This window comes from Rutidosis leptorrhynchoides, chromosome 8 (assembly GCF_046630445.1).
Source record: "Rutidosis leptorrhynchoides isolate AG116_Rl617_1_P2 chromosome 8, CSIRO_AGI_Rlap_v1, whole genome shotgun sequence".
Taxonomy (NCBI): Eukaryota; Viridiplantae; Streptophyta; class Magnoliopsida; order Asterales; family Asteraceae; genus Rutidosis; species Rutidosis leptorrhynchoides.
In genome coordinates, this window is record NC_092340.1 from 152,862,788 (window position 1) to 152,875,641 (window position 12,854).

General features: G+C 33.7%; 2 protein-coding genes across 4 annotated transcripts; one reads left to right on the plus strand and one right to left on the minus strand.

The window, feature by feature from the left end:
* The first annotated feature begins 499 nt into the window (after window positions 1-499).
* Window positions 500-7,820, plus strand: LOC139862302 (exosome complex exonuclease RRP44 homolog A-like). Of its 3 annotated transcripts, none has more exons than XM_071850880.1 (25): window positions 500-671; window positions 756-893; window positions 1,351-1,508; window positions 1,593-1,648; window positions 1,784-1,906; window positions 1,991-2,115; window positions 2,212-2,452; window positions 2,537-2,693; window positions 2,810-3,050; window positions 3,210-3,366; window positions 3,466-3,534; window positions 3,642-3,767; window positions 3,856-3,908; window positions 4,048-4,154; window positions 4,274-4,328; window positions 4,606-4,705; window positions 4,833-4,944; window positions 5,102-5,222; window positions 5,311-5,370; window positions 5,466-5,571; window positions 5,670-5,765; window positions 5,932-6,013; window positions 6,096-6,161; window positions 6,382-6,582; window positions 7,524-7,820. In XM_071850880.1, the coding sequence occupies exons 1-24, from the start codon at window positions 618-620 to the stop codon at window positions 6,578-6,580; spliced, it is 2,802 nt and encodes a 933-aa protein (XP_071706981.1). In that variant the 5' UTR covers window positions 500-617; the 3' UTR covers window positions 6,581-6,582; window positions 7,524-7,820. The 3 variants fall into 3 exon arrangements, with proteins under 3 accessions (XP_071706981.1, XP_071706980.1, XP_071706979.1); XM_071850879.1 differs by having other exon boundaries at window positions 7,602-7,820; XM_071850878.1 differs by lacking the exon at window positions 7,524-7,820 and having other exon boundaries at window positions 6,382-6,737.
* Window positions 6,941-10,468, minus strand: LOC139862303 (protein PIN-LIKES 7-like). Its single transcript, XM_071850881.1, has 10 exons — window positions 10,222-10,468; window positions 9,785-9,864; window positions 9,555-9,679; window positions 9,175-9,296; window positions 8,617-8,835; window positions 8,367-8,486; window positions 8,148-8,248; window positions 7,971-8,023; window positions 7,587-7,772; window positions 6,941-7,266 (listed from the first exon to the last, which is right to left on the minus strand). The coding sequence occupies exons 1-10, from the start codon at window positions 10,354-10,356 to the stop codon at window positions 7,142-7,144; spliced, it is 1,266 nt and encodes a 421-aa protein (XP_071706982.1). The 5' UTR covers window positions 10,357-10,468; the 3' UTR covers window positions 6,941-7,141.
* Between the last annotated feature and the right edge of the window lie 2,386 nt (window positions 10,469-12,854).

Genomic DNA, 12,854 nt, shown 5'->3' on the forward strand with positions numbered 1-12,854 from the left:
GGTACCAAATTATAAAGATAAGTTTGTTCAGTGGCAGAACATGAAGAGAAATTAAGTGAGGGACCAAATATGACAAAAGCCAAAGTTAATTTATTATAAATGTATTTTTTCTTTATTTTCTTTTTATCTTTTATGTTTTTGTTTTTCTGAATCTAGCACCCGATTCATCTCATTTAGGGTTTTCTGGTCATATTTGGTTGAATGATTATTATCTATTGATAATAATCATTGAGTGATTTTCTTTGTAATTAGAAGCTAGAGTTCTTATTTTTTGTAATTGTTTGGCTTTGCCCGATCACTTTTATTTTCTGATTTAATGAAGTATTTGAAGATTTACATACATACATTAAGAGCACAATAGAATTTATTTTTTATTTCTTTTTATTTTTATAAAATTAACAATTAATTTATAAACATTGTAAAATAAAATACCTTCTATATACAATACTTTAAATTTCGAGTCTTTGAGTATTTAAAATTAAACAAATATATACTTTTTACAAATAAGCCTTCTAACACCCGCTGTACCCCGTAAACAGCCGCCATTGAAGCAAAGGTTGAAGCTCGAAACGAATTTCTCGGCAAGTTTTGATATCTGTTTTACCATCAATTAAATCATGTTGCAGAGCAAGTCGTTCATGCGCAAAACAAGAGGAGGCAAAATTACTAAAGTAAGCTCTCTTAAAACAAATAAATTGTAAAACCCTAGACTGTGTAATCCCAAAAAAGATTAACTTTAATTCATACAATCACAGGTTGTTAGAGAACATTATCTTAGAGATGATATATACTGTGGAGCTTCATTTTGTAAAAGTTGTGATACTAAAGGTGCTCGTTTCACTTCCCCTGATTCCACAATCCTTGTTCTTGATACCAATGTTGTTCTTAATCAGGTAAACTTCAATTATATCTATATCTATTTCTAACTGTGTGATACTTTGTAATAATTAGCTACATTCATTTGATGATGGTACAGTCTGTGTTTTAGACATAGTAACTTAATTACTTGAACATTGAGTTGTTCGTAGTGGTCTACGTCTCTTAGTGAGGTCAGGAGTTCGACTCCGCTGCTTGGCTGTAACATTGCATTCAATGTTATCAATGTTATAAGTTCCACCCAGGTCACCTTTCGCTTAGTGTGGGGGTAGCGGGGAGGGGGTTTTACCGGCCATGCCCTCGGATTGGTCCGGGTTTCCTCCGGGGCAATAGTTGGGGGCGGGTTATGCAACTACGGGAGATGAACGCGTGGGTGGTTTAGTCCCCCTGTGTGATCCCAAACTGATGTCCAAAAAAAAAAAAAAAACTTAATTATTTGTTAGATGTGCTTACAATTTTTATGATATGTTATAGATTGATTTGCTTGAGAACACAGCAATCGATGATGTTGTGGTGCTGTCTGTGGTGATGGATGAGGTTAAGAACAAGAATTCTGGAGTTTATAACAGACTGCGCGCGTTAACTAGTAACCCGTTAAGAAGATTTTTTGTATTTTCTAATGAGCACCATAAGTAAGCTTGTTATTTTTCGTAAGATTGATCGATACTGTCTCGAATCGTAGTTTCACAATAATGTATCTTTTTTTCATTATGAAGGGACACATATGTGAAGGGTATGACTGGCGAGAGTCCAAATGATCGTAATGACAGAGGTATCATGTCTAATCTATTGTAATATGAGACCTAAAATTGAGATTTATATAATGTTAAAGACTGATATTTTCGTGGATATCAAATATTAGTATATTACACATATTGACACTGAGCCCGAATGTAATGCCTTTCAGCTATAAGGGTCGCATCACAATGGTACCAGAACCATCTAGGTGGTCCCACAAGAATATTATTGATCACAAACGACCGGGAAAATAAAAGAAAGGCTACTGAAGAGGGAATTGTTGCAGAGACCGGTATATGATGTCATAACGTAATTTTACTAAATCTGGTTATTGGTTTTTGTTCATCGATTCGAATCTACTCTTTTTTTATTTCAGTTGAGTCGTACGTGAAATCACTTGGTCAGCCAGCTCTTCTTGATCTACTTGTTCAACCCCATTCTTCTGAGGATATGGAAATTGAAGATTTAAGGCCGTCTAAGAAAAAAGTTCTATATAATGAGGTATTGATGCCCAAACTTACATTATCTAAAAATGATACGAGTAGTTGTGTGTGCCTTAGAATAATTTTTTTATTGAGATATTTTTGTTTGATTCAGCATAAGCCCATGTCAGAGATTACAGCTGGAATACGCTGTGGAATATACCATCAAGGAAAACTTCGTGTTAACCGTTACAATCCATTCGAGGCGTATGTTGGAAGTGAGAGTATCGGTGATGAAATAATAATATTTGGTCGTGGAAATATGAATAGAGCTTTTGATGGAGATATAGTGGCTGTCGAACTATTGCCTCAAGATCAATGGCACAATGAAAAATCACTACATATAGCTGAAGATGGTATTTCAACATCTCACAGCTATTAATATAACAAAAATTATCATTAATTGCTATATCCATTTTTTATATTCAATTGTGTTTTAGATGAAGAAGAAGATGATGGTGTTCACCTTGCACCAAACAGTGCTGATGATGCTCCAAGAATCGCAAATCCTGCACAAGGATCTTCTGAAAATTTGAATAATGCTTCTTCTCGTCCTTCTGGACGTGTTGTCGGCATTATAAAGCGCAATTGGCATGCGTAAGTTTTCGAAATATAATTACTTTTATGCCCCTGCTTTATTAATTTATAACAAACTGCAATCTTTTTCTCATCCTATTGGCTGATTCGGCTTTACATTGAACTATATTTGACAGTTATTGTGGTTCTTTAGAGCCAATGCCGATGCCAGCTGGCAATGCTGGTATTGCCCATGCTCTTTTTGTGTCCAAGGATCGAAGATATCCTAAGATACGAATTCAGACTCGGCAACTCGGGAATCTTCTAGACAAAAGAATTATTGTTTCGGTTGATACTTGGGATGTTCAATCCCGATACCCTTCTGGTCATTACGTTCGCACAATAGGAGATATCGGAGACCGTGAAACCGAGACTGAGGTATTATATATAATGTTTCTACTTCGTTTTTATTGTTCCACTTCCACTAGATATTATAAATTTATCAGATGCCCTTTTTGGTAGGTATTGTTTTTACTGATTTTGGTAAGTATTATTGTTATTTGTTTGTAATTTTGATAATATTGGTTATTGTTGTAGGTCGTGTTAATAGAGAATGATATAGATGCAAGGCCATTTTCTTCTCAAGTGTTGGCATGTTTGCCGCCGTTGCCTTGGTCTGTGTCTTCGGAAGACCTTTCAAATCCCATCAGACAGGACTTACGTCATTTACGCATATTTAGTGTGGACCCACCAGGTAGAAGACAGGTTTTAATTACTGTCTTCTAGATTATTACTTAAATCCATCTATTTTTATCTAGTATTGCTTATGAATAAACATCTGGTTAATATGCAGGATGCAAGGATATTGATGATGCATTGCACTGTACATCTCTTCCAAATGGAAACTTTGAAGTCGGTGTTCGTATCCTCAAGTTGTTTTTGTTTTTTGATTTTGCAGAAAAATGATAAATAAAAACTGTTGTTGTGTCACTCGTGAGTTTGTTTTTGTCCTTCACTGTACTTGAATAGATATTGCTGATGTCACGAATTTCGTCCACCCTGGAACCCCGCTTGATACTGAAGCTACACAAAGAGGAACTTCTACCTACCTTGTTGAACGTCGTATTGACATGCTTCCTAAGCCTCTTACAGAAGGTATTGTTTCGGGTGTCTAAATTGATAGTAATTGATAAGATCTACTACAATATATTGAATTATTGTGCTTACTCGATCTCTTGTGCAGATATATGTTCACTTCGGGCTGATGTGGAGAGGCTAGCGTTTTCAGTTATTTGGGTATACTTTTTATTCACTCGAAGATTATAAAAGTTCACATTCAATTACAATTAGATTACAATTTTTTGTTTTACGAAACAACTTCTTATCTTAGTACTACTTAGTTGTAACGTGTTATTTATAACCTTATTTTTTTCAGGAAATGACTCCCGACACACATGTTATATCAACCAGATATACAAAGAGTGTTATCAAGTCATGTGCTGCTTTGTCTTACGTTGAAGCTCAAGCAAGGATGGATGACAGGTTTGTTGATAGTTTTTTAGTTCTTTTTTCTATGTCTTTCACACCATTTATATATTTTTATATACTTTGTCGGACCCTTGTTTTGTTACGACTCATGAGGTCAACATTTTTTCTTTCAGCCGCCTAATGGATCCAGTGACTGTAGATTTGAGGAATATGAACATGTTAGCAAAGGTATGTAATTAAAATTGTCTACTGTATCATAACAGTATAAACTGTCGAAGGATATGCCACATATTTTTTCTTCTTAAAAGTCAGCTTTCCTAGAAAATCAGATATCCTTATTTGTAGTGAGCTTTTTCCCCCTTTTCAGGTCATAATGTAGTATAGCATTACAGTTGAATACACTTTAAGCTTGTTTAGAATATTGCTTTAGCTATCACAACCAATGGGGTTTACATAACGACCTTTAAATGTTTCGTACACTACTCTTGATGTATCTCGTTTTCAGATAATGAGGCAAAAGCGTATTGAAAGAGGGGCCATAACACTTGCTTCTGCCGAAGTCAAATTCCAAGTTGACACTGAGACCCATGATCCACTTGATGTTGGTAAGAAAAATCTGGCTTTTATTAATTTTAATTGTAGTTATATATCAAGTACAGAAAATTCTTTATTTTTTCAGGCTTCTTAGCTACTTTACAGATCAACATAATTCTGATATAGTTTTTTTTTAAGGTATGTATCAAATCCGAGAAGCTAACCAAATGGTTGAAGAGTTTATGCTTGCTGCTAACGTTGCAGTTGCAGAACAAATCCTTAAGAACTTCCCTCAGTGCTCACTACTAAGGTTAGTTCCTGGTTTATATATATACAACAATATCCCCGCCGATCTAACCTTTTTTCATCTCAAATATATATACAACAATAAATATAGTGGTTTTAGGATAATAACCATCCGTGCAATGCATAAATGTAAATTCTATATTTAAAAAATCTGCTTGCAGGCGCCATCCTAGTCCCACAAAAGAGATGCTCGAACCGTTGTTGCGTACTGCTGCCTCTGTTGGCCTTGACTTAGATGTGTCATCATCCAAAGCACTTGCTGACTCACTTGACCGTGCTGTGGTTCGTTCAAATTCGTTTGCCTCTTATTAAAAGCATTTGTTTTTTTTTGGGTTTCTCAGTAACTGTTTTTTAACATCTAATGTTTCAGGGTGATGATCCATACTTTAATAAGCTGATCCGTATTCTGGCCACAAGGTGTATGACACAGGTTGGTACAACTTAATTTTCTGTGCTTCATTTCACATATTATCTGTGAGCATCTTTCAATTTGTATAATTATATTTATATAACTTGTTACTTTAGGCTGTATACTTCTGTAGTGGGGATCTTACCCCTCCAGAGTTTCATCATTATGGACTTGCTGCACCTCTGTATACACATTTCACCTCTCCAATTAGAAGATATGCAGGTAACTGGGGTTATAATTCTGTTTTTACATGATTATGATATACTTTTGTGATTCTGAAATTTTTTTTTTTTTTTAATTTATATATATATTGGTTGCAGATGTTATAGTGCACAGGTTGCTTGCTGCATCTTTAGGAATATACAAGCTGCCAACCATATTCCAGGACCAACCACAACTTACCAGCATCGCAGACAGTAAGATAGTATTACATATTGAATCATGGCACTACACGCTTTTTGTTTGTTCTTTCTAAACTTTTCATGTCTAAAATTATGTATTATGGTTGTGCAATTTGTGTAGTGCTAAACTGATGTTTTGTAAATTGTGTTTATAATAATAAATATTTTACGTTCTGTTCAGATTTAAATTATAGGCATAGGAATGCTCAAATGGCAAGTCGCTCTTCCATTGAGCTTCATACGATAATATTCTTCAGAAAAAGGTATTCATTATCAGTCTTATGAACCCTTACCTTGCAAGATATCATTTTCTTATTTTCATCTGCATTCTCTATTGTCCTGCAGGCCTACCGACACCGAAGCCAGAATTGTGAAAATTAGAGCAAACGGATTTATCGTTTTCGTACCCAAGTATGAACCCTTAACTTTCAAGATATCATCTTCGTCTATCATCTTGTGGTTGGTTGTTTATAATGTTCACTTGTTGCTTACTCTACTTGATATGTTGGTAGAATTTGACCTTTACCAAGTTCAGGCTTATACCCATAAGCTTGCCATAACATTTGGGCTGATATCATTAACATTAAAAAGGTATAAGTTATGACTATATTAATCTTGTTTCTTCATGTAGGTATGGTATCGAAGGGCCAGTGTACTTAACAATGAGAGGTGAGAAAGGCGGGGGAGAATGGGTTGTGGATGAGCAACAGCAGAGGATAAAAAAGATTGATGGGTCGGTTTCTTATGGTGTTCTTCAGACTGTTCAGATTCATATGGAGGTTGTTGAACCACAACCCAACCGGCCTAAACTTCAACTCACTCTCATTTAAAAGTAAGTCTCTGTACGGATATTGGTTTTTATGTTTTTCTAGTGTTGGTTAAGATTATACAAGAAATATGGTAATTGTAGCTGACTAATGCGGATGCTTAATAGTTGCGGATGAGTGTTTATGATTCATATTTATTTATATTTATTTTAGAATATATATTTAAAACAGTTATTCTTTTTCTAGTATTTTTTTCAATTATGTTTTTTTTTTATTTATTTATTTATTTTTTTTTTTTGGTAATCAATCTTACCATCAATGAAATGAATTGTTGACCTGTTATCAAATATTTCGCATCTGCTAATTTGTAAACTGCTACGTTTAGTCAGTCATAACTTTACAATATATCGAAATAATGTGACATGATTCCGTAACATAAAACCCAAATAAAGAATCCTTATTTCCTGAACATAAGGACCACCATATGGGGACATTTTAAAGTCTCTATGCAAATGTTTATATTTTTTCTTCACCAATAAGTGACCAAGTATTGCCCTTTTGGGCTAACGATAAGTGCTTTAAAAAAAAAAGAATAAAAAATTCTGATGTAATGTAAACTAATGATCATGTTAAGATCCACATGAACACTGTTGACCATCCGGTAAGTGCGAATGCTGCAGCTAAATAACTCCACATAATCAACACTGAACACTCCTCTTGCCCCACATTGAACAACTGTGTCATCGTACCTACATATATGATATATGTAAAGCCCCAGTCACTTGTCATATTTTAAAATATTTTGTTCCCGCCTTCCTGGTGTCCGACATATACTCCCAAGTAAATAAAAAAACGCATTTTATGATATATTACTATTCACCTATCTTTTTTACATGTATAAAAAAACTTTACATCCATAATTATTATATGGAACTTCATCTCCATATTCTTAACTTTACCTCCAATATTTATACGCTGTGACGTAACAGTTTGTTTTAAAAAACAGTAAATTGAATTCCACAACAATTTTCTGAAGCCATAAATGAAAATACAAGGAATGAATGCTTACTGATATTCGTGGCAGGAGGCACAGTGTACTGAATCAATAGCACAAAATTGAAGAGTGGGTCTGAGGGTAGTAATCCAAGATTAGTCGCTGCTTTAATCACCAGGATTCCGACAATGGGAAGAATCACGTAACGTACACAGATGATTGCGATTATAATTATAGGTTTGATGCTTGCCTTCCTCAAACCTGAAAATAAGTTGAAGTACATATGATTTCCAAGAAGGAGGACATAAGCAACTGTTAGTTTTTTATTTAATTTTTTTTTTTTGTTTTTTTTTTTTTTTTTTTTATCACTTCTACATGTTAGGATATTTGTTAGTTCGTGATGAATATCATAAAACAAATATTTGAACCTTTAGAGGCTCAATTATGATTAATCTTTACCTTGTATTAGGTTACCTCCTAGAATAAGAGTGATGCAAGGTATGGTTCCATCCCTGCAGAACAACAAAGTAATATAATGTTTACTAAAACTAATCACTATGTTTAACACTTGAGTTATATTCCAAAGACTACTAACTAGATCTCAACCCAGTTACAACTATATATAAACAATCATACCCAAGTAGCGTGATAGAATCTTGGATCACTCGTAAAGGAGCATCGTCGCCAATCACAAGCTTTTTTAACCATGGAGTTGCCCCAAAGACAAATCCTACAATCTATAGACACGCACGACAATATTAGACGATGTGTAGTAAAGATACAACGCCGTAATAGGCATATATTATGTATATATCTCAATATCTCATTTTGTTAAAACTGTTTTTGTAAACTTACAGAACCAAGGTTTGGAGGGGCCATCAGTTCCTTTAACATACTATGAAGTATATCTGTTAATTTACTTGAAAATGATCCTATTTTTTTCTCTTCTTTGCTCACCAATCCTTTAACCAAACTCTGCATGTACAAACCATGGATGATAAGAGATGCTATCAGCACAGTATTATAATTATCAATATATTTATAGCTTAAATGATCTCATCTCATATATTTGTAAAAGAAAATAAGAATAATAATAATGGCTTACTGGTTGGATTTGTGTGTCATCACTAGTTGAGTATGATAAAGGGACAACCACATCAATATATTCTTGGGTTTCTCCATTTAGAAGATGAGTTTTTTCATTAGCATCCGACTCTTTGTTGGGTTCATGTGAGGAATCCTCTGTTTCTATCAATTTGGTGTACCTTGAACTCGAGTTCTTTAATAACTGGAAAGTGTATGTCCATATGCAAAAACTGCCAAACTGTACATTATCAAGATGTAGATTTATATCATGGAGTCATCGTTACAGTGGCGATTCTAGGATGATAATTCAATGGGGTCCTAAAAAAATTTTCAAAGTTAATTATGTTTTAAGGGTAATTTAGTGGTTGTTTACCTCCAAAAAACCCATAAGTTTCAAAAATATATGGGGTCCTATGGTTAAATTTACTGGTGTCCTACACAATTTGAAGAGTACATTGTATAAAAATTTTTCAAAGTAGTGGGGTCATAGGACCCCACCCACTTCCATGTACAATCGCATCGTTACGATAATTAATATCAATTTCAGTTAATCTTGATGTGTAAAAAGTCAACTCACTGCCATGGAGAAGGATGAATAAGAAAGTCCCTTAGATTTACAGACACTATGCTCTCCAAAAGGGCTGCCACCTTCGGTGCATATCGCAGGGACAATTATCAAAAGAATATTTCCCAGATTTCCTGTTACAAAACAGAGCATAAATACTAGAAAAAGGTTCTCAATTTCTATGATTCTAAAACATGTTCTGCTTAAACAGGTAAAAGCATAAAGTTTTCAGGAAGGGGAGTATATTTTTAATCACATGTACCCCGGCCCAACCAGGTAATCTCGTGACTATTTCCGACCTTTTTTCTACCTCAAAATATACTGTTAATGAGGTTGTATAACACTATTGTTGCAAAAAGAAAAAAAAATGGCAAGTGTAAAAAGATATATACCTGTGGAGCACATAGCTATCAAGAGTCCTTCCAAATGTGGCTTTGGTTTTATTAGTTTTGCTGCTATCCATCCCAACATACCCCCACAAATAAATGTTATTCCAATATTTATTGGCATAAACCACCTTCAAGATATAAGATATCCTCGGTAAATATTAATGATAGTAGTATTAATTATATTATTACATGCATGCATGTATGCATATATGCAAAATGAAATAAGCTATTACCATGAGATAATCTCTTCAAGCGTAACGGTCTTTGCAAGACTAGCGAAAATAAGCGATGGAGTAAAGGCCACAAACACAATCTGCAACAATTAAAACTTTAAAAAACTACGATAGCATCTAGGGTATGTTTGGCAAAACTAGTAGCTGGTAACTTTTAGTTGATAGTTTGTAGCGGTAGCTGTTAGCTTTTTATATGTATTTAGATGTTTAACATGGTAGCTGAAACTTTTAAAATAAAGAGGAAAATAACAAAAAGTTAGGAGTTTTTTCTCAAACTGTAGTTCAAATAGCTTTTAATTTTTTTCTCCCTCAAAAAACTTTAAGCTCTTCATGTAACCAAAAGGAGCTAGCTAAAAGCTCCAAAAAGCTTGCTGACAAACGTGCCCATAAACTACTTGTATAAATTACTTTTTCCGTATGAAATAAACGTATAGTACCTTGTTGAGCGACTTTCGTGTGTCATTAGATAGAAGATTAAAGTAATCAGTGGCCATAACTGCTCCTACTGCGCTTACTAACAACACCTCCAATATCGGCATGGACGCCGTCTCAAACAATGACCAAAACCCCATTTTTTATGAGTCGGGGGATATACTAGGTAGCTAAACTGGAAACAACTTTTTTTCTTTCCTTTTAAGGTGTTTACCTTTTTTCCCTATTATATAAAGGTAAAATAAATGTAAGGTGTTGATGATGATTAAAGAATATATTAGACCAAAAGCCAATTTGAACTCAAATTCAACTAAGATTATAATATTATAATATATATATAGTAACAACGTAAGAGTTATTAAAAATTTAGCAAAACATCTAGGATAGATACAAAATGGACAGAATATAATATATCATAAGCAAAGTTGTATTTTGATTCCGGTCTTATTAGACATTAATTAATTAAAAAATAATAAGTAGTATCCGAGAAAATAGAAGCTAGAGTCGAGTTTGCAGCCGCAGTGGACTAGTTTTATTTTCCATAAAATTTGGATCAAGCGCCGTCACCTGCGTATATACGGAAATATAGTTCTTCCATTTTTAGATTTCATTTTCTAAAGGAGTTAACCACAACATTTATATTTTGAGGCCTTTTCTTATAAAAAAAGAATAAAAAATAGTAAACGGACACCATCGAATTAAAGGAGTGATCCGTACATCAACAAAATTCATGTTTAGTGATGTATGTCTAATTTTAGTCGTACACGGATCATCATCTATATAATTATGGTGATCGTTTTATTGATCTTTTATGTATAATACTCCTATATAGAGTAGGAGATATGAACGAGACATTTTCTAGGAGTTTTAAAAGAAAAAAATTGCTCGGATGACCCATCAACTTTGTAACAAAAAAACATGGTAAACCGTTATCTTTTTCTTTTTTTTTTCCGACCCAGAGATCCTGAACTATCAACATAGAGCACCGATGACTCAACCACTGAACTCTATTAGTTTTCTCATGTTAAGAGTCATAACGTGCCAAACATGTGAGGGCAAATTAGTCCACACACTTTATAATTGTTGCAGACTAAATGGTTTATATTGTGGTAGACGTGAATTGTTTCATCGAATGCCAAACCCTTCGACTTCTAATACGGATGTAACAAGATAACAAACCAAAAATACACGATCAAACACACCAAACATACCGATTGATTCATTCTGTTCGATCAGAACTGATTATGGGTTCGAAAAACTAATGAAACTATATGGTATGTTTATTCTTTTCATGTGTTAATCCATATTTTTTTTATAGCATTTAGAATTCTATTTGATCACCATTAATGTTAATAAGTGTTTTAGATTTTCAGCATTTTTTTTATGTAGTTGAATGTCCATCAAAGTTCACTTTAAAGTTACATCATGGTGGTGTTTTAAGTAAACCACCAAGTATAGAGTATTTGAATGGTAAGGTTAGTTTATATGATGGTGTTGATAGTTTTGAATTTAATATGAAAAGTCTTGAAGAAGAAATATAGTGGTTAGGATATGATATGTCTAAGAGGTTGAAATATCAATTCTTGTTGCCTGAATACGATATGGATAGTGGATTACATAATTTTGCAAATAATGAAGATGTGCATGTATTAAGAAGTTATGTTGTTACTCATAAGGAGATAAGCATGTTTATTGAATATGAGGAAGAAGTAGTTGGATCAAGTAAATTTAGTTGTTTGGATGATTTAGCATCTCAGATTCCTAGTGTTGTTGATGAAACTAGAGGGCAGCTTAAAGAAAAACATAAAATAATTGATGGTGTTCTTGGAGATTATAGTGATGATGAGGATTACATAGTTGATGAGGCTTACATAATAGATGAGGATAATAATTTTGAAGATGTTGATATAGACAAGTGTGACTTGCACTATTATATAGACAAAGATGTTGAGTTCATGGGTAATGCTAGTCAATCAGTTCCAGAAGCTACCTCAAGTGATAAATCCATTGTCATTTTTGAAGAGTTGAGCAATGATGAGTTTGACAATGATATTGAGGGTGTGCTGATGAAAAAATAAGAAAGAAAAAGATTAATGAATTGAAGCAAGATTGCAACAGAAAGATGATGAAAATATTGGCAGTACTTATTTTTATCTTGTTCAAGAGATTGGTACCAAAGATGAAGTTATAGAGTTAAGAGAATGCATGCAGTGGAAACTAGAAGGCAGTTTGTATTTTAAAAAAAAAATGAGAAGGACAGGTTACAAGTTGGGTGTCAAGGAGAATGTGATGAAGAAGAGGTTCTAGAGAAAGGATAAGGGTAAAAAAGTTATTAATAAGGGTAAAAAGGTTATTGATAAGGTTGATCAAAGCACTGATGTTAAAAAGAAAACATTGAGGAAGTTGAATCTTGAGTGTGAAAACAATGCACTTATGAATTTCTTGCAACTAAATTGGTTAACCAGATTCCAACAAATCCAGAAATTCCAACAACTGCAATCAAAGCACAATATGAGCAAGAATATGAGATGGATATTTCAAAATTTAAGGCTTACATGGCTCTAAAAGCTTCTAAAAAAGTTGTAAAAAGTGATTATGCAAAACAATATGCTGAGTTGAGGGATTACATGGTGACAAC

Coding starts and splice junctions, on each gene's coding strand:
- LOC139862302 (XM_071850880.1), top strand. CDS start 618: ATGTTGCAGAGCAAGTCGTTCATGCGCAAAACAAGAGGAGGCAAAATT. Junction 2,116..2,211: donor AAAAAGTTCTATATAATGAG/GTATTGATGCCC, acceptor TGTTTGATTCAG/CATAAGCCCATGTCAGAGAT. Junction 3,909..4,047: donor TAGCGTTTTCAGTTATTTGG/GTATACTTTTTA, acceptor TATTTTTTTCAG/GAAATGACTCCCGACACACA.
- LOC139862303 (XM_071850881.1), bottom strand. CDS start 10,356: ATGGGGTTTTGGTCATTGTTTGAGACGGCGTCCATGCCGATATTGGAG. Junction 9,680..9,784: donor CTTGAAGAGATTATCTCATG/GTAATAGCTTAT, acceptor TATATCTTGAAG/GTGGTTTATGCCAATAAATA. Junction 7,267..7,586: donor GCCTCCTGCCACGAATATCA/GTAAGCATTCAT, acceptor TCATATATGTAG/GTACGATGACACAGTTGTTC.